This window comes from Puma concolor, chromosome B4 (genome assembly GCF_028749965.1).
Source record: "Puma concolor isolate L17-30 chromosome B4, mPumCon1.1.hap2, whole genome shotgun sequence".
Lineage (NCBI taxonomy): Eukaryota > Metazoa > Chordata > Mammalia > Carnivora > Felidae > Puma > Puma concolor.
This window is the reverse complement of record NC_141673.1, coordinates 82,343,486-82,368,839: the sequence shown is the minus strand read 5'-3', so window position 1 is coordinate 82,368,839 and position 25,354 is coordinate 82,343,486. Positions and strand designations below refer to the sequence as shown.

General features: G+C 37.3%; 1 protein-coding gene and 2 long non-coding RNA genes across 8 annotated transcripts in view; 1 reads left to right on the top strand and 2 right to left on the bottom strand.

Moving 5' to 3' along the window:
- Positions 1 to 25,354, top strand: part of BMAL2 (basic helix-loop-helix ARNT like 2) — a 123,315-nt gene that overhangs the window by 40,535 nt on the left and 57,426 nt on the right. For 3 of the 6 annotated variants that reach the window (XM_086713782.1, XM_086713780.1, XM_086713779.1), the window contains exons 2-4: positions 1,973 to 2,119; positions 19,356 to 19,397; positions 23,017 to 23,174. In XM_086713782.1, the coding sequence (XP_086569908.1) occupies positions 1,973 to 2,119; positions 19,356 to 19,397; positions 23,017 to 23,174 (347 nt within the window). Of the gene's footprint in view, positions 1 to 1,968; positions 2,120 to 3,611; positions 3,710 to 19,355; positions 19,398 to 23,016; positions 23,175 to 25,354 lie in introns of those variants that run through there. The other 3 variants (XM_086713781.1, XM_086713784.1, XM_086713783.1) reach the window with 2 other exon arrangements.
- On the bottom strand, positions 2,105 to 4,455 carry LOC147579253 (uncharacterized). The gene is made up of 2 exons (XR_015253707.1): positions 4,044 to 4,455; positions 2,105 to 2,316 (listed from the first exon to the last, which is right to left on the bottom strand). It is a non-coding gene; the product is annotated as an uncharacterized LOC147579253 (long non-coding RNA).
- The window catches only part of LOC147579251 (uncharacterized), a 111,732-nt gene continuing 104,703 nt past the window's right edge, over positions 18,326 to 25,354 (bottom strand). Inside the window, exons 2-3 of the long non-coding RNA XR_015253706.1 lie at positions 20,804 to 20,869; positions 18,326 to 20,000 (exon numbers count right to left, since the gene is read on the bottom strand). This is a non-coding gene — a long non-coding RNA (uncharacterized LOC147579251). The remainder of the gene's footprint in view (positions 20,001 to 20,803; positions 20,870 to 25,354) is intronic.

Genomic DNA, 25,354 nt, shown 5'->3' with positions numbered 1-25,354 from the left:
TGATATTCAGGTCTTTGTTTTTTTTAGCTTCAGTTTTTGTTGGTTAAAATTCTCTAGGAATTTTTTCATTCTATCTAAAATTCCAAATATTTAGAATGTTGTTCATGAGGGGCATCTGGGTGGCTCAGTTGGTTACGTGACTGACTTTTGATTTCGGCGCAGGTCACGTTCTCATAGTTTGTGGGATCGTGTCCTGTGTTGGGTTGCACGCTGACAGTGCAGGGCCTGTTTGGGATTCTCTTGCTCTCCCCGTATCTGTGCTCCTCCCCTGTGTGTGTGGGCATGCCCTTTCTCTTTCTCAAAATAAACTTCAAAGAAAAGAATGTTCAGGAGATTTTTACTGTCTTTTAAATCTCCAGACCATCTAAAATTATGACCCATGTTCACTTATATTTACTTACGTCCTCTTTCTTTCTTGAAAAATCTTGCCATAGAGTTATTAGAGTTACAGTCTTTTAGAAGAATCCATGTGTAGCTTTTTGATGTGCAATTGTTTGCACTGTATTTCTTTTAGTTCTTTGGATTTTACATATCGTTTTCTAATTTCTTTTTTTTTTTTTTAATTTTTTTTTTCAACGTTTATTTATTTTTGCGACAGAGAGAGACAGATCATGAACGGGGGAGGAGCAGAGAGAGAGGGAGACACAGAATCGGAAACAGGCTCCAGGCTCTGAGCCATCAGCCCAGAGCCTGACGCGGGGCTCGAACTCCCGGACCGCGAGATCGTGACCTGGCTGAAGTCGGACGCTTAACCGACTGCGCCACCCAGGCGCCCCTCGTTTTCTAATTTCTTAAAATAAAGGTTAAAATTTCCGTCTAAGTAATGCTTTCACTATCTCCACGTATTTTGATGTATAATATTTTATTATTATTATTATTATTATTATTATTATTATTATTATTATTTAGTTACATTTTATAATTTTATATTTGAATTCTTCCTTATCTGAAGGTGTTATTGGTATATTTCTTAATTTTTAAAGATACAGGGATTGTCTAGTTATCTTTTTGTTACTGGTGTCTAGCATAATTACACCAAGTCACTAAATGTTTGATGTATGATAGTCTTTTGAAATTGTTGAGACTTACTTGCTTTTTGTCCAGTATATTGTTAATTTTGATAAATGCTCCATGTGTACCCAAAACAAACAATGGGTTTGAATCTCCTAGGGATAGTGGTCTATATGTGTCTATTACACCAAACTTGCCTATTGTGTGGATTAAATTTTCAATATCATTGTTTTTGAATGCTTGATCTATTGGTTACTGCTAGAGATGTATTAAAAATCTGCCACTATTGTAGAGTTATTGCATTCTCCTTGTTAATACTACTTACACATTTTCAGTCTATGTTGTAACTTATAGATAGAAATATAAACTTGTTATATTTTAGTAAGGGAATTATAGTTATTCAGGGAGGCCCACTTTTGGACTATAGGTTATTTTTATTTCTGTGATTTTGATTTTTATATTTTATTAAACATCTGATAAGCCACATTTTATACAAAAAGGATTTTATTGTCATATTTAGCAACTTAGGGTTAAAGATATTCATGTCCCTTGACCTTGTTAACTCATTTCTGGGATACTATGCAAATAAAATAACCAGTAGATAAAAAGTTTTTGGTACCATAATATATATTTGTGACAGTGAAAACAAACATAGATTCTAACAATAGCAGAATGGTGACATTTGATTTTCCCCCTTCCTTTCTACTTTTCTATGTTTTCTATACTTTCTACAATTCTTTTACAATTAAATGGGGAAAATAAGCTTTAAAATATGGACTAACAAATACATTTCTAATATTTGAGTGTATGTAATTTGTCTTTAATTCTATGTTATGTTATTTAGGTGATATCTTTAAAATAACAAGATAGTAAAGCCATTTAAAACGTGATGGGGATATGTATAAAGTGGAAGTTAATGTTAAAGATAGATGTCCTATTGTGCTTTATCTGTCATAGATAGAATGCTGATAGAAAAGAACGAGTGCATTGCTCCCGTGGTTTCCAGTTATGTGAGCCCATGGACAAAACCAACAGCTATCGGATCCCTCAGCCCACATGTGACAGAGCTCCCAAGAAAACGAAAAGGAAGTGATTCAGACCCATCCCAGTAAGTGAACTTATGAAATCTTTGATTCTAAGGAAAAAAGAAAATGATTACTTTGCAAATCACTGATGATTTTCAGTTACATGGTGACATACGGATGGGGACAATTATTTCTCCACCCAGTTGCTTCCTCTGTCACTGTCTGATCTGGAACTTTTCTGTCGAATTCTGAAATGTAGTAGATATCTAGGGGGAGTCAGCTGGAATTTGAAAGATATAGGAACATAAGGTTAATTTGTTGAACATTTATGGTCATATCAAGATACTTACCTTCCTATTTGAATTGCTTAACTGTGAAGAGAACATCTTCCTGCATGCACTTAAAATAATAATTACCACATTGCTTCTTGCCTTACTCATCATTTATATAATAATCAGCCCTTGGCTATCTGTGGTCAGTTAAATCATGTAAAACTCTTGTTTTCCATGTTTATTAAGCCAAACAGATAATAAAGCCAATGTTGGGGATACTTGCTATCTCCTTGTTTCTTTTGTCGCATTAATACAGCTCACAGCCCCCAAATATTCTTTAATGAACTCCCCAAAGCTAGGGTTTGTATGGTGAAATTGATAAGGCAAGGTAAATATTGCAATCTAGAGTACTCCATTTTAGGCTGGTACTTTACATAAATATGATAGTTGATGACAGTTTTTCATGAAAGAAGGGAAAAATTTTGAGTAGGGTGACAAGATGAGAACATAATGAAACATTCTACTTCTTTTTAAGCCTGTTCTTCCCAATATACTTTATAATTTAGCTAAAATTCCCAAGACAGCAGAATCAGTGTAATTCAAATGTAAGTACCAGTGCACTTTCCAGCCCCCCTCTAATTGACTTGAAAGTATTCTACAGGTTGTCTGTATTCTCTTATACTCTCCCAGTAATGTGAATAGTCATAAAAAAATAACTGCAATTGACCAAGTAACTGTCTGGCATTGTTTGCTGATCAGTTTGTAGTCCCCACTCAGCTCAAGCTAGAAGTGATTGATTATAAGTTTTACGTTCTTTCTTTTTCTTCAGAATCATAAGCAACATTGTTCTTTCTTAGGATCCAAATAAGATTGTGGCTGTTGAAGTAGAGCAGTGAGCACTAGAGGTAACACAGTTTTATGTCACATATGGGGCATGGATGAGACCTTACAGTGGTTTGGGGAATGAATGAGGAAATGGGGTCATTGGTAGGCGAAATAACAGAAACATGCAAAATACTGACAGATAGTGATCTTTTGGCAGAAGACAACACTAAAGATTAGCCAATTGCCCACATTTTAGAAACTGAAGAAGTCAGGAGTCAAAGATATCAGGTGACTTGCCTAACATTACACAACTAGTTAGAATTCCTGATTGTTAGTGTGGTAGTTTCTTCATTACACTGTTTCCTGTCTCTCTGCAACTGGATAGGGTAGCTTATTTCTAGCACATGAGGATAATTATGCTGTCCATTTCCCAACATGTATGGGTAGGTGACCCAAGACCTCCTTTCTTCCATGTCAGGAATCATGACAAAAAAAAGAGGTGGAAAAGCTTTCTCAGTACCCTTTTACCTATCTTCTTTCAACAAAGAAATAAATATCAGCAACCAGTGGCAGCAGGTAAGTCCTGGAATTCGACCTGACATAATTCCTACTTGAAGAAGGTGAAGAGGAAGAGAGTCGAAAGAGAGTATACACCCCACTGATTTGCTCATTATCTACCTTAGAGCTTCTCCATTCTGCCCCAATCCTTCTTTCATTCCACCATATTCCATTCCTCTGATGAAATGATGGATGTCAAAGTACTTTACAGGTTTTACAAAATACTAATTGTGTAGCATTTTTCCCAGAGACTCAGGGTGTGAAAGCCATTTGGTAGATATGAAGTTGATTTTGTTGGTGGAGCCTCAGAATATTGGGTATTTTTAAACAAAGAATGTATGAGAATGTTTACCATTTTTGCAGCACTCTTGGTTTTGAATGGAGAGCTGGTTCTCTAAAATGGTCATGGATGAAGACTCCCTGGAATGTAGTCGTTACAATTTCTTGAGTACCTACTATGTGACACCCAGTAGACTGGGAGGAAGAAATACAGATTAGACAAAAGAAACGTGTACAAATTAGAAAGGTACAGATAACTATTACACATGATAACTGTCATAACATACACCATGGGTTCTTTGGCAACAAAGACAATTGGGCATTTAAATGAGATTGGGATCAGTAGGGAAGGACAGCTTCCTGCAGAGGTTGACTTAAGCTAAGTTGTAAATGAAGAATGGAAGTGAGCCATTCTATGCAGGAGTAAAGGAGGTATTTTACGTAGAAGGAAGAACTGTTCAGAAGCACAGGGCACGAAATATGAAATAACACTCTTTTAATCAGGAGATGTGGTTGGCACAATAAAGCAGAGGACGTACACAGAGGTGGGTGAGCTATGAGACTTGAGGGATGCATGTGGACTGGGTAAAGAGATCTGTTGAACCAAAGAGTATAGAAATTATCTTGCATGCAGTCAGGAAAACAGAAGGATTTTAAGGATGAGAGGACTTGATCAAATTACATTTAAAAAAATTGTTGGCCTTGGTACGTTTTGTATTTGGTAAAACATATATAACATAAAAATTGCCATTTCAACCATTTTTAACTATACAATTCAGTGGCATTAATTATGTTCACAGTGTTTTACATTGTTACATTATTACTACTGCCTATTTCCAAAACTTTGTTATTACCCCAATCAAACTCTGTGCTCATTAAATAATGATACTCCATACCTCGTTTCCCTCAGTCCCTGGTAACCTCTAGCCTATTTTCTAGTTCTATGATATTGCCTATTCTAGATATCTTATATAAGTAGAGTCGTGCAATGTTTGTCCTTTTGTATCTGGCTTATTTCACTGGGCATTACATTTTCTTTCTTTTTTTTTTTTTTCAATATATGAAATTTATTGTCAAATTGGTTTCCATACAACACCCAGTGCTCATCCCAAAAGGTGCCCTCCTCAATACCCATCACCCACCCTCCTCTCCCTCCCACCCCCCATCAACCCTCAGTTTGTTCTCAGTTTTTAAGAGTCTCTTATGGGCATTAAATTTTCAAATTTCATGTGTGTTACAGCATATATCAGAATTTCATTCATTTCTTTTTATGGCTGAATAATATTCCATTGTATGTATATACCACATCTTTGTACCATTTTTTTTAAATTTAAGTATAATTGACACAATGTTACATTAGTATCAGATGCACAACATAGTCAACTTCTCTATGCATTATGGTGTGGTTATCACATAGCTACAGTCTGTCACCATACATCCCTATTACAATACCATTGACAATATTCCCTATGCTGTGCCATTTATTCCTATGACTTACTCATTTTATAAGTGTAAGTCCATATCTCCTACACCCCTTCACCCATTTTGCCCATCCTTCCCTCTGGCAACCATTAATTCTCTGTATTTATAAGTCTGATTCTACTTTTTGTTTATTCATTTGTTTTGTGTTTTAGGTGCCCCATGAGTGAAATCATATGATATTTGTCTTTCTCTTGGTCTGACTTAGTTCACTTAGCAAAATACCCTCTAGCTTCATCCATGTTGTTGCAAATGACCTCATCTTTTATTTGGTGGTGTAATATTCTAATGTGTGTGTGTGTACCACTTCTTTATCCACTTCTCTATTGATGGACACTTAGGTTGCTTCCATATCTTGGCTATTGTAAATAATGTTGCAGTGAACATAAGGATGCATGTATCTTTTTGAATTAGTGTTTTGGTTTTATTGGGTAAATACCTAGTAGTGGAGTTATTGGATTATATGTTATTTCTGTTATAAATTTTTTGAGGAACTTCCACACTGCTTTCCACAGTGGCTATCCCAATTTACATTCCCACCATAGTGCATGACATTTTCTCTACATCCTTGCCAACACTTTTGTTATTTCTTACCTTTTTAATTTTAGTCATTCTGACAGATGGAAAGTGGTATCTTATTGTGGTTTTGATTTGCATTTTCCTGATGATTAGTGATTAGCTTTCTTTATGTGTCTGTTGGCCATCTGTATGTCTTTGGAAAACTGCCTATTCAGATATTCTGCCCATTTTTAAATCAGATTGTTTGCTTTTTGGGTGTTGAGTTGTATAAATACCTTATATATTTTGGATATTAACCCCTTATTAGATAGTCATTTGCAAATATCTCCTCCCGTGTAGTAAGTTGCCTTGTTATATTGTTGGTTTCCTTTGCTGCACTAAAGCTTTTTATTTTGATGTAGCCCAATAGTTTTATTCTTGGTTTTGTTTCCTTTGTCTTAGGAGATATGTCTAGAACAATATTGTTACAGCCAATGTCAGAGAAATCACTGCCTATGTTCTCTTATAGAATTTTTATGGTTTCAAGTTTCACATATAGGTCTTTAATCCATTTTGAGTTTATTTTTCTGAATGGTGTTAGAGAGGTCCAGTTTTCTCAGAACCATTTGTTGAAGATACTCTCTTTTCCCTATTGCCTAATCTTGCCTAATTTGTCATAGATTAATTGACCATATAATGGTGGGTTTATTTCCAGGCTCTCTATTTGGTCCCATTGATCTATGTGTCTGTTTTTGTGCCAGTACCATGCTGTTTTAATTATTATAGCTTTGTAGTATATCTTGAAATTTGGAACTGTGATACCTCCACTTTTGTTCTTTTTCAAGGTTGCTTTGGCTACTCAGGGTCTTTTGTTGTTTCATACAAATTTTAGGATTGTGCAAGTTCTGTGAAAAAATGCTTTTGGTACTTTGAGACAGATTGTACTGAATCTTTAGATTGCTTTGGGTAGCATGGACATTTTAACAATATACATTCTTCCATTCCATGAACATGGAATATCTTTCCATTTATTTCTGTCATCTGTAATTTCTTTCATCAGTGCCTTATAGTTTTCAGAGTACAGGTCTTTCACCTCCTTGGTTAAGTGTATTCCTAGATATTTTAGTCTTTTTGGCGCAATTTTAAATGGGATTGTTCACTTAAAATCTCTTTCTGCTAGTTTGTTATTAGTGTATAAAAAAAAATTGTAGCAGATTTTGGTATATTTTGTATACTGCAAATTTACTGAATTTGTTAGTTTTTTTTTTAACATTTATTATTGAGAGACAGAGAGACACAGAGTGTGAGCAGGGGAGGTAGAGAGAGGGGGAGACACAGAATCTGAAGCAGGCTTCAGGCTCTGAGCTGTCAGCACAGAGCCTGACACAGGGCTCGAACTCACAAAGTGCAAGATCATGACCTGAGCCAAAGTTGGTTGTCCAACCAACTGAGCCACACAGGCGCCCCTAAATTTATTAGTTTTAATAGTTTTTTGATGGAGCCTTTATGGTTTTCTATATGTTATGTCAAGTCATCTGTAAATAGTGACAGTTTCACTTCTTCCTTATCGATATGATTGCCTCTTATTTCTCTTTCTAGTCTGATTGCTATGGTTAGGACTTCTAGTTGAATAACAATGGTGAGTGGACATCTTTGTTTTGTTCCTGATTGTAGAGGAAGATCTCTCAGTTCTTTACCACTGAGTATGATGATGGCTGTGGGTTTTCATATATGGCCTGTATTATGTTGAGGTGTGTTCCCTCTAAACCCACTTCGTTGAGAGTTTTCATCATGAATGGATGTTGAATTTTGTCAGATGCTTTTACTGCATCTATTGAGATCATATGATTTTTATCCTTAGTTTTGTTGATATGGTTTATCATGTTGATTGATTTATAAATAATGAATCATCCTTGCATTCTTGGAATAAATCCCACTAGATTGTGGTGAGTGGTCCCTTTTAATGTATTGTGGAATGTAGTTTGCTAATACTTTGTTGAGAATTTTTGGATCTATATTCATCAGAGATATTGAGATATTGGCTTGTAGGAGTTTGTGTGTGGGTGTGTGTGCGTGTGTGTGTCTGGTTTTGGTATGAGGGTAATGCTGGCCTAGCAGAATATATTTGGAAGCTTCCCTTTTTCTGTTTAGAATAGATTGAGAATAGGTATTAACTCTTCTTTAAATGTTTAGTAGAATTCACCTGTGAATCCATCAGGTCTTGAACTTTTATTTTTTGGTCATTTTTGATTACCAATTCAATTTCATTACTAGTAGTTGGTATGTTCACATGTTCTTTCTTCCTGATTTGGTTTTAGGAGATTGTACGTTTCTAGGAATTTATCCATTTCCTTTAGCTTGTCCAATAATTTTCGCTATATAATTTTTTGTAGTGTTTTCTTATAATCCTTCTGTATTTCTGTGGTCTTATTTTTCCTCTTTTGCTTCTGATTTTATTTGGGTCCTTTCTCTTTTTTTTTCTTGATGAGTCTGCCTCAGGGTTTATCAATTTTGTTTATCTTTTCAAAGAACCAGCTCTTAGTTTTATTGATTTTTTTTTTTTCTATTTTTTTCTTAGTCTCTGTATCATTTGTTTTTGCTCTGGTCTTTGTTCTTCCTTCCTTCTACTCACCTTCCTTCTAATTCCTTCCTTCTACTCACCTTGAGCTTTGTTTCTCTTTTTCTAGTTCTTTTAAGCATAAGGTTAGATTTTTTTTTGAGCTTGCTTTCTTTCTCCTTTTTTCTCTTTTTGTTTTGTTTTTGTTTTTTGAGATGGGCTTGTATTGCTCTATATTTTCCTCCTAGAACTGTTTTTGCTGTGTCCCAAAGGTTTTGGACTATTGTATTTTCATTTTTCTCTGTGTATTTAAAATTTTTCTCTTTGATTTCTTTGTTGACCCATTGGTTGTTTAGCAGTGTGTTCTTTAGCCTCCATGTGTTTGTGTGTTTGTTTTTTAATGATTGATTTCTAGTTGCATACTGTTGTGGTTGAAAAACATGCATGGTATGGATTTCAATCTTCTGAAATTTATTGAGACTTTTGTTTTTGTGGCCTAACATGTGATCTGCTCTGCAGAATGTTTCATGCACACTTAAAAAGAATGTGTATACTGTTATTTTTAGATGGAATGTTCTGTGTATATCTGTTAAGTCCATCTGGTCTAATGTGTTGTTCAAAGCCAGTGCCTGGATGATCTACCCATTGATATTTGCTTTATTTAGGCGCTCCTATGTTGGTTGTGTGGATATTTACAACATATCCTCTTATTGGATTAAGCCCTTTATCAGTATGTAATGGCCTTCTTTGACTCTTGTTACAGTCTTCATTTAAAAAAAATTTTTTTTTTCAACGTTTATTTATTTTTGGGACAGAGAGAGACAGAGCGTGAACGGGGGAGGGGCAGAGAGAGAGGGAGACACAGAATCGGAAACAGGCTCCAGGCTCCGAGCCATCAGCCCAGAGCCCGACGCGGGGCTCGAACTCATGGACCGCGAGATCGTGACCTGGCTGAAGTCGGACGCTTAACCGACTGCGCCACCCAGGCGCCCCAACAGTCTTCATTTTAAAGTCTATTTTGTCTGATAGAAGTATTGCTACCCTGGACTTTTTCCCCCCACTTCCATTTGCATGGAATATTTTTTCTATCCTTTTACTTTCAGTCTATATGTGTTTTGGGGTCTGAGGTGAGTCTCTTGTAGACACCATTTGTTTTTTTATCCATTCTGCCACCCTATGTCTTTTGATTACAGTATTTAGGCTATTTACGTTTAAACTGATTATTGGTAGGGGCGCCTGGGTGGCTCAGTCAGTTAAGTGTCAGACTTCGGCTCAGGTCATGATCTCACGGCTCGTGAGTTCGAGCCCCGCGTCAGGCTCTGTGCTGACAGCTCAGAGCCTGGAGCCTGTTTCAGATTCTGTGTCTCCCTCTTTCTCTCTGCCCCTCCCCCGTTCATCCTCTGTCTCTCTCTGTCTCAAAAGTAAATAAATGTTAAAAAAAATTTTTTTTAAACTGATTATTGGTAGGTATATACTTATTGCCATTTTTTTCTCTGGTTGTTTTTGTAGTTCTTCTCTGTAATTCTTTCTCTTGCTGTCTTTCTTTGTGATTGATGAGTTTCTGTAGCATCATGTTTGGCTTTCTCTTTCTTTTTTCATGTCTATTATAGTTTTGGGGTTTGTGGTACCATGGGGTTCATATATAACATCCTAAGTAATAGCACTCTTTTTAAGTTGATGGTCATTTGAGTTCAAACACATTCTTAAAAAAAATTTGTTTCGCTCTTTCCTCCATGTTTTATGTATATGCTGTCATATTTTATATCTTTATTCATAATTTTCTAACATCTAATGGCCATTTCTTTTCCACTTGAAGAATTTCCTTTAGCATTTCTTGTAAGGTTAGTTCTGTGCTAATAAAATCATCTTGGTGGTGGTAGAGGGAGGGGGAATTCTTTATCTCTCCTCCAACTCTGAATGATAACCTTGCCAGGTAGAGTATTCTTGGTTGTAAGTTTTTTCCATCTTACTTTGAATATATCATGTCACTCCCTTTTGGCTTACAAAGTTTCTGCTGAAAACTGAGCTGATAGCCTTTTAGGGTTTTTGTTGTAGGTAAATTTTTGTTTCTCTCTTGCTGCTTTTGAAAATCTGTCTTTGGGAGTGCCTGGGTGGCTAAGTCAGTTAAGCATCCAACTCTTGATTTTTGGCTCAGGTCATGATCTCATGGTTTGTGAGATCAAGCCCTATGTCAGGCTCTGGGCTGGCAGCACAGAGCCTGCTTGGGGTTCTCTTTCTCTCTCAGTCCCTCTCCCTTCCTCTCTCTCTGTTCCTCCCCCACCCACATTCTCTCTCTCTCTCTCTCTCTCTCTCTCTCTCTCTCTCTCTCTCTCACACACACACACACAAAATAAATAAATAAACTTAAAAAAAATATATCTCTTTTTTAAGTAGGTTCTATGCCCAGTGTGGGACTTGAATGTCACGACCCTGAGATCAAGAGTAGTGTGCTCTACTAACTGAGCTAGCCAGGCACCCCAAGTCACTCTTAATCTTTAACCTTTGACATTTTAATTATTATGTGTCTTGATTTGGACCTCCTTGGGTTCATCTTGTTTAGAACTCTGTGCTTCTTGAACCTGGATGCCTGTTTCCTTCTCTATGTCAGGGAAGTTTTCAGCTATTTTTTCAAATAGGATTTTTCCCTCTCTCTTGCTTCTTCTAGGTCCCCTATAATGAGAATGTTTTTTCACTTGATGCTGTCCAAAAGATCCCTTAATCTACCTTCATTTATTTATTACTATTTTCTCTTTTTATCCTTTAGCTTATGTGCATTTCATTATTCTGTCTTCCAGATCACTGATATGTTCTTCTGCATCCTCTAATCTGTTGATTCTCTCTAATATATTTTTTTTTATTTCAGTTATCATATTCTCCAACTCTGGTTCTTTTTTACATTTTCTCTCTCTTTATTGAGGTCCCAGTGAGTTAATCTACTCTTCTCTGGAGTCCAGTGAGCATCTGTATGATAATTACCTTAAATTCTTTATTAGGCATATTGCTTACCTCCATTTCATTTAGGTCCTTTCTCTGAGTTTTTGTCTTGTTCTTTCCTTCAGAGTATATTTCTCTATCTCCCCATTTCACTTGACTTCTTATATTTGTTTCTATGAATTAGGCAGATAACTACTTCTAAACTTGAAGTAATTGTCTTGTGTTATTCCCTATGTAGACCTTGTGTACTTGGTGGCTTTCACTGGCTGGAGATGTGTCTAGCATGAGCTGGGTGTCCCAGGACTCTCCACACAGTGGGTACCCTGGCAGGATAGCTGAAGTGGGTACAGGTCAGTGCAGTCCCTGCGCTCTTCATGCAGCAGGTGCCCTGGCAGGATAGTGGGTTTATGCAGGAGTTTCCTAAGGCTCTACACCCAGAAGGAACCTTGGCAGGATAGTTGAATCTGAAGTGGGTTTTATTCGGGACGTCCTGGGGCTCTCCACAAAGAGGGCACCCTAGTAGGACAGCTGAAGCTGAAGTGGTTATATGTCATGGGATCCCAGGGCTCTCCATGCACTGGGCACCCTGTCCTGACAGCTAAAGCTGAAGATGCAGGCCAGTGTTTCAGATTGTGTACACTGAGGGCACTCTGGCAGGACAGCTGAAGTGAGTGCAGGCTGGGGTTTCTGGGGGCACTGCATGCAGGGGGTGCCCTGGTGGGATGACTAGAGTTAAGGCAGTATGTGGACCAGGAGACCCCTCAGCTCTATACACAGTGAGTGTCCTGGTAGGATAGCTGAAGTGGGTGCAAACAAGTATGTTCCAGGACTGTCTGTACAGAGAGTGACTTGGAGAGGTGATGTACCTGGGCAGGGAGGGGTCCTGGGGTGCTCTGCCCAGGGGTTGCCATATATCACATTTTGTTTATTCATCTGTTGTGCATTTAGGTTGTTCTTATCTTTTGCCTATTGTGAATAATGCTGTTATGAACATTGATGTACACATATCTGTTTGAGTCCTTGCTTTAAGTTCCTTCGGGTATATACCTAGGAGTGGAATTGCTGGGTCATATGGTAATTCTGCTTAGTTTGTGAGGAACCACAACTGTTTTCCACAGTGGCTGTACCATTATATATTCCCACCAGCAAAGTGCGAGGGATCCAGTTTCTCCATATCCTTGCTGACACTTGTTATTTTCCATTTTTAAAAAGAATATAGCTATCCTACCAGGTGCAAAGTGGAGCAGAGTTACATCTTCAGAGAATCATTGTGGAAAACAGCATGAAGGATGGGTTGAAAGGGGAAAATCCAGCAGGCAGAGAAAATAGCTGAGAAGTTCTTACTAGGGGTTGTTTTCTGAGCATTGGTCTAAGAGAGTAGCTCTGGACAGCAGGACATGAAAAGGGAGAGACCTATTATGACACATTTAAAAGAGAATTAATGATTGTTGTTTAGGGAGAGCAGGCATGCAATAAGTGTCCAACAAGTTTTCTGACTTGGTTACCTACATGGAGGATGGTATTATATGTTGAGATTGAGGGATAGATGATGAATTCAGTTTTGGACACAATGAGAATGTATTATTTCTGGGATCTTCAAGTAGGCAGTTGGATGTGAGGGTCTGGAACTCGGGGTTGAGTCCTAGTCTGGAGAAAGAGATTCACACATCATTAATGTACAGACACAAGTGCAGGGATTGGCCTGGATGCAGTCACTGGGGGAGGTGTGTGGAGTGGGAAGACTTGGGGGCTGAGGATATACTCTGGGGGTACTTGGGCCTAGACACAGTAAAGGAAGGAGGGAATCCTACCACAAATGTGAGAAGACATGGCTCTGAAGTAGGAGTATGTCAGAAACCAAAGGAAGAGGGATTTCAAAAGAGGAAGGCATGGAGCGAAGCAAATCGGGGAGATGTTTGGATTGTATTTGCTCCCAATTTCATTCGTCTTTGTTTGATGTAGGGAGAAGGCCTACATTTCATTCAAAATGCAGTGAAAGTAGTTTTTAAGGAAAACTTGCATTGTATTTTGAAAAAAATTATGTCTCTGTCATATAAGATGCTACACTAAGAAAGTGCATCTAAATAATGCAAACATTATTGATATCAGAAAGCTTGTTAAATCCATATGTAAAAATATGACTATAGACCAAATGCCAGTATGGAGAAAAAAATATAGATAGCAAATTTACTAATTACCTAGGTTTGTGCTGCAAACAAGAAGTGAATTGTTTGGCTAACACAATCATGCCTTTTTCCTGTTCTACCAGGGACCATGAAATAGTGGTATATTTGGCTTTTGTAAGTACAGTAGGTTGGGATTTCACCAAAGAGGTGAATTCAGTGAGTGAGTTCATTTGCCAAAACATCTATAATAAAAAAAAAAAAGCATGATTCATAACAGCTAAAGTTTGTCTTTTGAAATTGAAGTAATGTGTATGTATATACAGTTCCAGACTAATAGGAAGAAAATCATTCACCTGTAAAATTATTTTCTGTTTTATTCCCTAAGTATGATGTTAGACTAAAAGGGGAAAAGAGAAAAGAAGCTGACTTAATCTAACCTAGTTTTTTGCTTCAGAGACCAATCACAGAGCAGACTGGAAATGATGACAGCAACAGGAGAGGCTTAATGGAAGACATACCAGCCTCCTGTTAGGTATATGACCTTGAGCAGTCATTAACCTTAGTGGCCTCAATTCCATCCTCTGTAAAATGGGGATGGTGACAACTACATGATTCTCAAATGTGAGAATCAGATAACATATGTGAAAAAATATATACATATATATAATCTTTGGTTACGAATTCCTTGTTTTTTGTTTTTTTTTTTTTTAATGTAATTTACTGTCAAGTTAGCTAACATATAGTGTATACAGTGTGCTCTTGGTTTGGGGTAGATTCCTGTGATTCACTTCTTACATATGACACCCAGTGCTCATCTCAACAAGTGCCCTTCTCAATGCCCATCACTCATTTTCCCCGCTCCCCCAACCTCCCCATCAACCCTCAGTTTGTTCTTTGTATTTAAGAGTCTTTTATGGGTTTGCCTCCCTTTCTGTTTGAAACTATTTTTTTCCCTTTCCCTTCCCCCATGGTCTTCTGTTAAGTTTCTCAAGTTCCACCCATTCGAAAACATATGATATCTATCTTTCTCTGACTGACTTATTTCACTTAGCATAATACCCTCCAGTTCCATCCATGTTGCTGCAAATGACAGGATTTCATTCTTTCTCATTGCCAAGTAGTATTCCATTGTATATATAAACCACATCTTCTTTATTCATTCATCAATTGATGGACATTTGGGCTCTTTGGATAATTTGGTTATAGTTGAAAGTGCTGCTATAAACTTTGGGGTACATGTGCCCCTATGAATCAGCACTCCTGTATCCTTTGGATAAATTCCTAGTAGTGCTATTGCTGGGTCATAGGGTAGTTCTATTTTTAATTTTTTGAGGAACCTCACAATGCTTTCTAGAGCAGCTGCACCAGTTTGCATTCCCACCAACAGTGCAAGAGGGTTGCTGTTTCTCCACATCCTCGCCAGCATCTATAGTTTCCTGGTTTGTTCATTTTAGCCACTCTTACCAGTGTGAAGGGGTATCTCAGTGTGGCTTTGATTTGTTATTTTCCTGATGATGAGTGATGTTGAGCATATTTTCATGTGTCTGTTGGCCATCTGGATGTCTTCTTTGGAAAAGTGTCTATTCATTCTTCTGCCCATTTCTTCACTGGATTATTTGGTTTTTTTTGGTGCTGAGTTTGGTAAGTTCTTTATAGATTTTGGATACTAACCCTTTATCCAATATGTCGTTTGCAAATATCTTTTCCCATTCTTTAGGTTGCCTTTTAGTTTTATTGATTGTTTCCTTTGCAGTGCAGAAGGTTTTAATCTTGATGAGGTCCCAATAGTTTATTTTTGCTTTTATTTCCCTTGCCTTCGCAGATGTGTCAAATAAGAAGTTGCTGTGGCTGAGGTCAAAGAGATTGTTGCCTGTTTTCTCCTCTAGGGTTTTGATGGTTTCTTGTCTCACATTTAGGTCTTTCAACCATTTTGAGTTTGTTTTTGTGTATGGTGTAAGAAAGTGGTCCAGTTTCATTCTTCTGCATGTTGCTGTCCAGTTCTCCCAGGACCATTTGCAAAAGAGACTGTCTTTTTTCCATTGGATACTCTTTTCTGCTTTGTCAAAGATTAGTTGGCCATACATTTGGGGATCCGATTCCAGGTTCTCTATTCTATTCCATTGGTCAATGTGTCTGTTTTTGTGCCAATACCATACTGTCTTGGTAATTACAGCTTTGTAGTACAGGCTAAAGTCTGGGATTGTGATGCCTCCCACTTTGGTTTTCTTTTTCAACATTACTTTGACTATTCAGGGTCTTTTGTGGTTCCATATAAATTTTAGGATTGTTTGTTTCAGCTTTGGGAGGAATGCCAGTGCAATTTTGATTTGGATTGCATTGAATGTGTAGGTTGCTTTGGGTAGTATTGACATTTTAACAGTATTTGTTCTTCCAATCCATGAGCATGGAATGTTTTTCCATTTCTTTGTATCTTCTTTGATTTCCTTCATAAGCTTTGTATAGTTTTCAGCATACAGATCTTTTACATCTTTGGTTAGGTTTATTCCTAGGTATTTAAAAATATTGTTGACACAGTACCACAACTATGAAAGCTATTTTTTATTTAGACAGTGAGAAGGAAAAGCATCCCTTAAGTTTTTATCTTAGTGGCTCTTTTTATCTGGCATATTTATAAGCATCTCTTTATAAAGTTTATTAATTTTTCTATAGAATGAATTTTTAAGCAAGAAAATATTAAAAACTCAAAATATGTCAGATAAATATAATAGTTCAAAGGTAAGCTAAACTTGGAAAATGATAATTGTTGAGTCAAGAGGGAAATTTGGCAAGATGAATCAGAAACCTTAAAATAGTTATCCATAACATTGTATTTCTGAAGGGTTATCATGGGAAAAATAATCAAATATGCATGCACCACAATAGTATTAGCTATATTATTTATAATATTGAAATATCCAGTAATAGAAAATGATTAGATTATGGTTTAGCTAACCAATGGGCTAATCATTTTCAGTCCTTTTCCCCAAGAATATCTGATGGTGTGGGAAATATTTGTGTTACAATGTTAAGTGAATAAGACAAGCTATAAAAAATTATACACTATTATCTGAACTTTATTCATTGTATGTAATATTCTATATATTATACATTCCATATATAGTATATATTCTGTTTATATATGGAACACACATCTCCATAGACTATACACACATACACACCATATCTAAATTAAATAGTCAAAGCTGTTTTCTGTATGTATCTAGATACATGTTTAAGAAAAAGACTGGAAGGAGACAGTAAAATATTAACTATGATAATTTCCAGGTGATATTATGGGTACTTTCTTCTGAGTTTTTCAAGTCCCCCCTGAAAAATGATGCATTTGGAAATATATTTTTTAAATATGTATTTTTAGAAAACAACTTGCCTCTTTTTCTCTCTCTCCTTTATAACCATGGATTAGCTTTGTTCTACAGGTGTATTTATATCTAATGATCAGCATGGATCCTTATATTACTGTCTTTCACTCTTTTGGTTGTCTGAATGTCCATTTCTAATAGATTCTTTAGGAAGGGCTCAAGGGATCATTGTAGCCTGAAAGTTGGCAAGTTTATAATAGTTTGTTTGCAGCTTTGTACTTGGAGGTCAATTTGGGTAGATATAAAATCCTGGACTCATATTTCCCTTCCTTGAGTATCTTAAATTTGGGCACTAAGAATTGTTGAAAAATCTACTAACAATCTTGTTTTCTTTTCCTTATTAGTGACTTAGCCTTTTTGCCTGGTTGTCCAGTGATTTTTTTTTTTTCTTTAAAGTAGTTTTAACTATGGGGCACCTGGGTGGCTCAGTTAAGTGTCCCACTCTTGATTTCACAGTTTGTGAGTTCGAGCCCCACATTGGGCTCTGCACTCTCAGCACCAAGCCTGCTTGGGATTCTCTCTCTCTTCTCTCTCTGCCCCTCCCTCACTTGCACGTGCTTGCTCTCTCTGTCAAAATAAATAAATAAACTTTAAAGAAAAATAAAGTAGTTTTAATTATGATTCCTTGTTGGCCATGCTAACATGGTTATGGTATCCTTTCAATATATAATTCCGGGATTTTTTCCAAATTTTAGAAAAATGTTCTGGAATTCTAGTTTTAATGTTTATTTTGTTCTATTGTTTGGCATTTTTTGCAATCTCAGTCATATTTATATTGGGCTTATTTTTGTTTTTTGTTTTTTACACTTCTGTATCACTTTCTATTGAATATATTTTAAATCTCGTTTAAGTTTTTTTTCCTTATTGAAGTTCAGTTGACATACAATGTTATATTAGATTTGGGTGTACAACATAGTGATTTGGCAATTCACACATTCAGTGCTCACTATGATAAATGTAGTTATCTGTCACCACATAACATTATTATAATATTATTGATGATGTTCCCCATGCTGTACTTTTCATCTCTGTGGCTTATTTATATTTTATAACTGGAATTTTGTACCTCTTAATTCTCTTCACCTATTTTGCCAATCTTCTCATCCACTTCCCCTCTGGCAACCACCAGTTTGTTCTCTGTATTTAAGAGGTTTTTTTTTTGTTTTTTTTTTTTTGTCTGTTTGTATTGATACATTTGGAAATATATTTCTTAAAATATATATTTTTTATTTTTTTCCATTTTATTATTGTTTTATTTTTTTTAATATGAAATTTATTGTCAAATTGGTTTCCATACAACACCCAGTGCTCATCCCAACAGGTACCCTCCTCCATGCCCATCACCCACTTTCCCCTCCCCCCCCAACCCCATCAACCCTCAGTTTATTCTCAGTATTTAAAAGTCTCTTATGGTTTGCCTTATTCCCTCTGTAAGTTTTTTTTTCCCTCCCCCTTCTCCTCTCCCCTGATCTTCTGTTGAGTTTCTCAGGATCCACATATGAGTGAAAACATATGGTATCTGTCTTTCTCTGCCTGACTTATTTCACTTAGCATAACATTCTCCAGTTGCTACATATGGCCAGATTTCATTCTTTCTCATTGCCAAGTAGTATTCCATTGTATATATATATAAACCACATCTTCTTTATCCATTTGTCAGTTGATGGACATTTAGGCTCTTTGAAATATATATATTTTAAAAACTACTCAGCCTGCATGATTTTTTAATGTGGAAGGTATTCTGTCACCATCAGTATATTTTATTTTAGTAGTGGTCTGGTGACTCCATTTCTTAATGAATAACACGTACACATACATACACAAACATACATGTATGTATATATTCCCACACACATATATACATTTGGCATAGTCTGCTAGGGAATATGCTACTGTAAATATTAATGTTATTGGCAAGTGATCAGACTTTCTAGTCTTCAGTGATATTTTTCATCATCCAGATGAATTTTAACAAAATAAATTCCTTGTGTTTAAAGGTCTGAAATTCTTAATTCATTTTTAGGCTATTTTCATACAGCTGCCGTAAAATTTTTGGTAAAGCCATCAATTGTTGAAAAATTATTCTATTTAACATTATTCATATTAAAATTCTATTTCTCAGGATTGGCATAAGATCATTTTTAAGTAGAGCACCAATTATTGTTCATTGTCAGCTACCATGGTTCCTGTCGCCCTGTTGGGGATCATGTGCCTGTAGCCTCGGGAGGAGAACCACCGTTTGTGTCAACAGTGATAATCATTTCTGGTCATTAGGAGCTCAGGGTAGCATTCGTAACTAAACACTGAACAGGAATTAGGATGATGGTACTTAATCTCACATTTATTTCTCTTTCAAGAATTAAATAAAATCTGTTTCATGTAGTTTGACATTTTATCCTGCTTTTTTGTAGAAAGGAAGATGGTGAACAACACGTACAAATGAAGTCCTTCAGGTACATTAAATTGTGAGATTGGCACGTGGTGGGTGGAAAAGGCTGCACATGCAAACCTTTAGCCAAAGTGAAAGGCAACATCAAGACAGAATTGGTTCACGAATATGAGGTTTTTCTATCTACTTTCTTTTCTATCTACTTGAATAACATTTTGTCTTAAGATGCCTCTAAATTTTTCTTACAAGAGCTGTTTATTAAAATATTTCCCTTAAGCACTAGAGAAGAGTGGGTTCCTTATATAAACAAATATAAATAAATATATAACCAAATATAAACAAAATATAAACAAACGATTACTTATGAGGAGCTTCTGATGGTTAGGAATTCATCGTCGTAAAATTCTCTGTCAGTTGTTTCAACGTAGTCTCAACATCAAGAAAAATTTTTCTAGATCTGGCCACCTGGCCGCATCTCAGTGTTGCTTTTTCGTCATTTATTCTGGCTTTTGATGTGATTTACAAAACTCTGGCATGGGTCAGAGTGGCAATAACAGTACACAGAATTCAGAGCCAGAGCCCTGCTCCATTATGAAGTGAGCACCAGTCTCTGGGAAGCATGCCTTTCCTTCATAGGATCGTCCAGATGTCTTGTCAAGTGCATCTCCTTGAAGAAAAGAACTTTATTCAAATGCTAGCTATTGTGCCTTCCTCTGGGTTCCCTGGTTCCTACCGTCATCATTCATTGTTCTCCACAGTGGCCTTGGTCCCACCTGTCCTCACCTGTCTCTAACCCACAGCTCTGAGAGCACCCTGTCTGCTGTACAGCCGAGGCATCGGGCATCTCTGTCCATTGCTGTTGTCCGTGCTGGTGGGTAATACGGGTAGAAACAAGAGGTGATCATTCTAACACGAGGATAACTATAACATTCTTCTAATCATTAAATTTTAATCTAAAAATTACTCGTGAATAGACCAAAGTATGAGTGCATAACTAAATTTTATGTGAATACACATATAATTTTAATTCCATCCCGTTCACTCAAAAGGACATAGTTTGTTCCAGGAATGGCATTACCCAAGTGTGAATGGTTGCGGGGAGAGGGAAGTAGTATCTCCATCAGTCTCCTTTAGTGTTCTCCCCACCCCCTCACTCTTTTATGTAGAAAAATTACATTTTCTTTCATCTAATTTAAGGTTGCCGTAGGGGCGCCTGGGTGGCTCAGTCGGTTAAATGTCCGACTTCAGCTCAGGTCATAATCTCGTGGGTCATGGGTTTGAGCCCTGCATCAGGCTCTGTGCTGACAGTTCAGAGCCTGGAGCCTGCTTCAGCTTTTGTCTCCCTCTCTCTTTCTGCCCCTCCCCCACTCACGCTCTGTCTGCCTCTTGCTCCCAAAAATAAACATGAAAAAATTTTTAGAAAATAAAGTTGTTATAGAAATAGCTCCAAGCAAGTCTCCTACTTCTTACCCATCAGATTGTCCTTTGAAAACTCTTCTTACGTGGAAATTCTGGAGTTGCCATGATCTGAGTATTCTAAGAAACAGACAAATGCTTACAGTTAAGTGTGAAGAGTAAAATAGCCTAATTCTTGAAATGTAAGATCCACATTTTTCCCCTACATTTTCCCAGCTGTGAAAAATGTCTTATCAATGGCATCTTCCTGCTAATTGGCAGCGTTTTTCTTGCCTTCTGATGTATTAACACTGAATTTCCAACAGATGGTGGCTTAGGTTTGGTGACATATGGTAACAGTATAAAAGGTACTGAGGTAGTGGAGAGAGGGAAGTGATTAATCATGCAGTAGTCATAGAAAGTTTTCGGGAGAATAACAGAGCTGGGTTTTGAAGAAGTAGGATTTTTCTATGAATATAGAAGGGAAGGATATTCTAAGCCTAGTAAAGAGCAAGTCAGTGGAGATGTGAGAGGACTTGGCATGTTTGAGGACTAGCAAGTCATTTGGCGTTGCTACTAAATAACACTTGGAGAGGTAGGGAAAGCATGGAGAGATGGAACTAACTGAGGGCACAAGCCAGGGCATGGTGAACCTTGAGATGTCATTAGGGAGTTTGGCTCTTCCTCTTAGGCAGTGGAAATGTATTTAGCAGCTTTATGCGGTGGAATTCGATGACTTCATTTGTTTTAGAATAATTTTGGAAGCGGCGGTTTGTATAGACTGGAAGAGGAAGACACTAGAAAGTATAGCAGGTTAAAAGGCTTTTGGGGATAGTGCAGTGAGCTATCGCCTAATGAATTAAGGTGGCGACCGATGGATGGAGAGGAAGAGAAGACATATTTAAGAACTAGAACCTATAGGAATTTGTGATTATGTGGTTCCTCAGAGTAAAGAAGGAAGGGTTTAGAATGACCCTAGTGATGTCAGCAACCAAGATAAACTCTATGAAAGGAGTAAATCAGGGGTAATGGAGGAAGGAGAAATAAAATGGGGCAAATTGCAAAGAATGTATTCAGTGTGGGATTACTTGAGGCTTAAGGCGCTTGTGAATCACATAGGTGTGTAATTCAAGTTCTGAAGGTCGGGGCCTGGGTGAGGTATGAATGAGGTAGGGATTTCCTAGTAAGCAGCTTATGTACAATTGTAAAGTCTTTGCAGAAAGGAGGTATCTCAGGGTGAAGCTGTAAGGTGAGGAAAGAGTATAGCCAAACAGGGAATCTTGGGGACACCACTGTTTAAGGATCGAAGAGCTGATAGAGAGACTAAGGGGGGACTGAGCTGAGCAGGAGGAATGCAGGAGCAGGAACGGTCCCAGAAGCCGGAAAAAGAATAAGAAATGTCAGTACTGTCAAATTCAAGTCAGGGATCAGCAAGGAACTGCATAAAATAAGGACACTAGAAATAGTTTCAGTGGGTCAGTGTCTGTGGGAGGTTGATTTTAATAGATGGAAAGCCTGTGAAGTGAAAGACATAGTGGAGATGGTGTTCTTCCCAGCAAGCTGGCTGAGAAGGGAAGATGGCAAGGAAAAAAATCCCTAGAATTGGGAAAAGGTTGTTTCCCCACACCCCCCGGATGGAGAGATTTGCACACACTTGTAGCCCCATGGGAAGGAGCTGTGGAAGAGAGTGACCTTAAGATGCTGATAGGTGCCGGGGCTCCTGGGTGGCTCAGTCGGTTAAACTTCCGACTTCGGCTTAGGTCATGATCGCACAGCTTATGAGTTCGAGCCCCGTGTTGGGTTCTGTGCCGACAGTTCAGAGACTGGAGCCTGCTTGGAATTCTGCGTCTCCCTCTTTCCACCCCTCCCCTTCTCTGTCTCTGTCTGTCTCAAAACTAAACATTAAAAAAAAAAAAAGATGCCGATAACTGCTGATGATAATACCCGGGAGGAGTGAGCTGCAATGGAAGGCTACTCAACTCTTCCTCTGAAGACAGGAAGTTATAAAACTACCCGCGTGGTTCTCAGACACATCTTAATTCTTGAAGGCTTGCAGAAATAAGATAGGGAGGAAGGAGCAAGGGTAGTTGGTGGGGTGAAAGCTCCGTGAATGAGCACCGTCCCTGTGCTCAGCAGCGCCCTCCTCTTCCCTGAACTGCCAGTGCAGGGCCAGAGTTGGGAGCTAGGACCGCGTGTGCTTGGGGACCTCCTCTGGCTCCAGCTGGTGCCTCTGGGGGAACCGTGGGTCTGCTCTTTGTTAAAATAAAGGAGGTTCTTTTCCTTCTTAGAGAAGCTCATAGTCAAACCGAAAAGCGGAGGAGAGATAAAATGAATAACCTGATTGAAGAACTGTCTGCAATGATCCCTCAGTGCAATCCCGTGGCACGTAGACTGGACAAACTTACGGTTTTAAGAATGGCTGTCCAACACGTGAGATCTTTAAAAGGTGAGTTTGGAAGTGGCTTCCACACTTGGATTTGTGAAGTCCTCCCTGTAATCAAGGTACTTGATTCATTCGTTCTGTTGTTATTGGCTACTGAGATTCTGTGCAGATGTGTCTTTCAGCTTTATAGGCATCAGTTTTTTTATAGGCATCAATCTTGATACGTGCTGATATTCTGTATGTGGAGAGAACACGACTCTAGATATCGAAAATCTTGGTTTCACTAAAAGCTTTATCTTAAGTGCACACAGTACATTTTTCCATTTGTGTCATCTTCCAAGTCTTTTATCAATGTCTTACAGTTTTCGGAGTATAGTTCTTCCACTTCCTTGGTCAGATTTATTCCTAGGTATTTTATTATTTTTGATGCAATGCTAAATGTAATTGCTCTATTAATTTCTCCTTCTGCTAGTTATTAGTGTATAGAAGGGCAATGGATTTTTGTATATTGATTTTGTATCCTGCAACTTCACTGAATTCATTTATTAGTTCTAATAGTTTTTTGGTGGAATCTGTAGGATTTTCTCTGTGTAGTATTTTGTCATCTGCTTATAGTGACAGTTCTACTCCTTCCTCACCAGTTTGGATGCCTCTTCTTTCTTTTTCTTATCTGATTGCTGTGGCTAAGACTTCCAGTAATATGGTGAATAAAAGCAGTAAGAATGAGCATCCTCATCTTCTTCCTGATCTTAGAGGAAAAGCATTCAGCTTTTTACCACTAAGGATGAAGTTAGCTCTGGGTTTGTCATTTATAGCATTTATTATGTTATGTTCCCTCTGTACCCACTTTGCTGAGTTTATCTAAATATTGTGTTTGCCAAATGCTTTTTCCTGCATCTGTTGAGGTGATCATACTATTTTTATCTTTCATTTTATAACATGGTGTATTTTGATTGATTTGCAGATACCAAACCATCCTTGCATCTCTGGAACAAATCCCACTTGATCATGGTGAATGATCCTTTTAATGTATTGTTAAATTTGGTTTGGTAGTATGTTGTTGAGGATTTTTGTGTTCTTCAGGGCTATTGGTCTGTAAGTTTCTTGTTTTGTAGTGTCTTTGTCTGGTTTTGCAATCAGGGTAACGCTGACCTCATAGAATGAATTTGGAAGTTTCCCTTTCTCTTCTATATTTTGGAATGATTTGAGAAAGGTAGATATTAATTCTTCTTTAAATGATTGGTAGAATTCAGTGATGTAGCCATCTGGCCCTGGACTTTTGTTTATTGAGAATTTTTTGACTACTGACTCAATTTCATTGCTGGTAATTGTTCAGATTCTTTTTTCCTGATTCATTTCTGGAAGATTGTAGGTTTCTAGGAATGTATCCATTTCTTCTAGTTTGTCTAATTTGTTTGCATAGAATTTATTGTTCTAGTCTTTTTTAATGCTTTGCAATTTTGCAGTGTTGGTTGTAACTTCTCCTCTTGCATTTCTGATTTTGTTTGATTCTTTTTCTTGATAAATCTGGCCAAAGTTTTAACAATTTTATCTTTTTAAAGAATGAACTCCTAGTTTCATTGATCTTTTCTGGTTGTTTTTTTTGTTTGTTTGGTCTGTGTTTCATTTATTTCCACTCTGATCTTTATCATTTTCTTCCTTTTACTAACTTTGGGTTTTGTTTGTTCTTTTTCTAGCTCCTTTAGGTATAAAGTTAGATTGAGATTTTTCTTCTTCCTTGAGGTGGGTCTGTATCACTATAAACTTACCTCTTAGAATTACTTTTGATACATCTCAGGGATTTTGAACCATTGTTTACATTTTCATTTATCTCCATGTATTTTTTCCTTTCCTCTATGAGTTGTTGGCCCATTGGTTGTTTAGTAGTGTGTTTTTTTAGCCTCTACACATTTGTGTTTTTCCAGGTTTCCTTTTTTAATTGATTGCTAGTTTCATACTGTTGTAGTCAAAAAAGATGTTTGATAGGATTTCAGGTTCTTTTTTTTTCAGTCTTAAATTTATTGAGACTTGTTTTATGGCCTAACGTGATCTATCCTGGAGAATGTTTCACGTGCACTTGGAAAGAATCTGTATTGTTATTTTGGATGGGATGTTTTGTGTATGTATATCTGTTAAGCCCATCTGTTGTACTCTGTCATTCAAAGCCACTGTTTTGTTATTTTCTGTCTAGGTGATTTATCTGTTGATACAAGTAGGGTGTTAAAGTCCTCTACTATTATTGT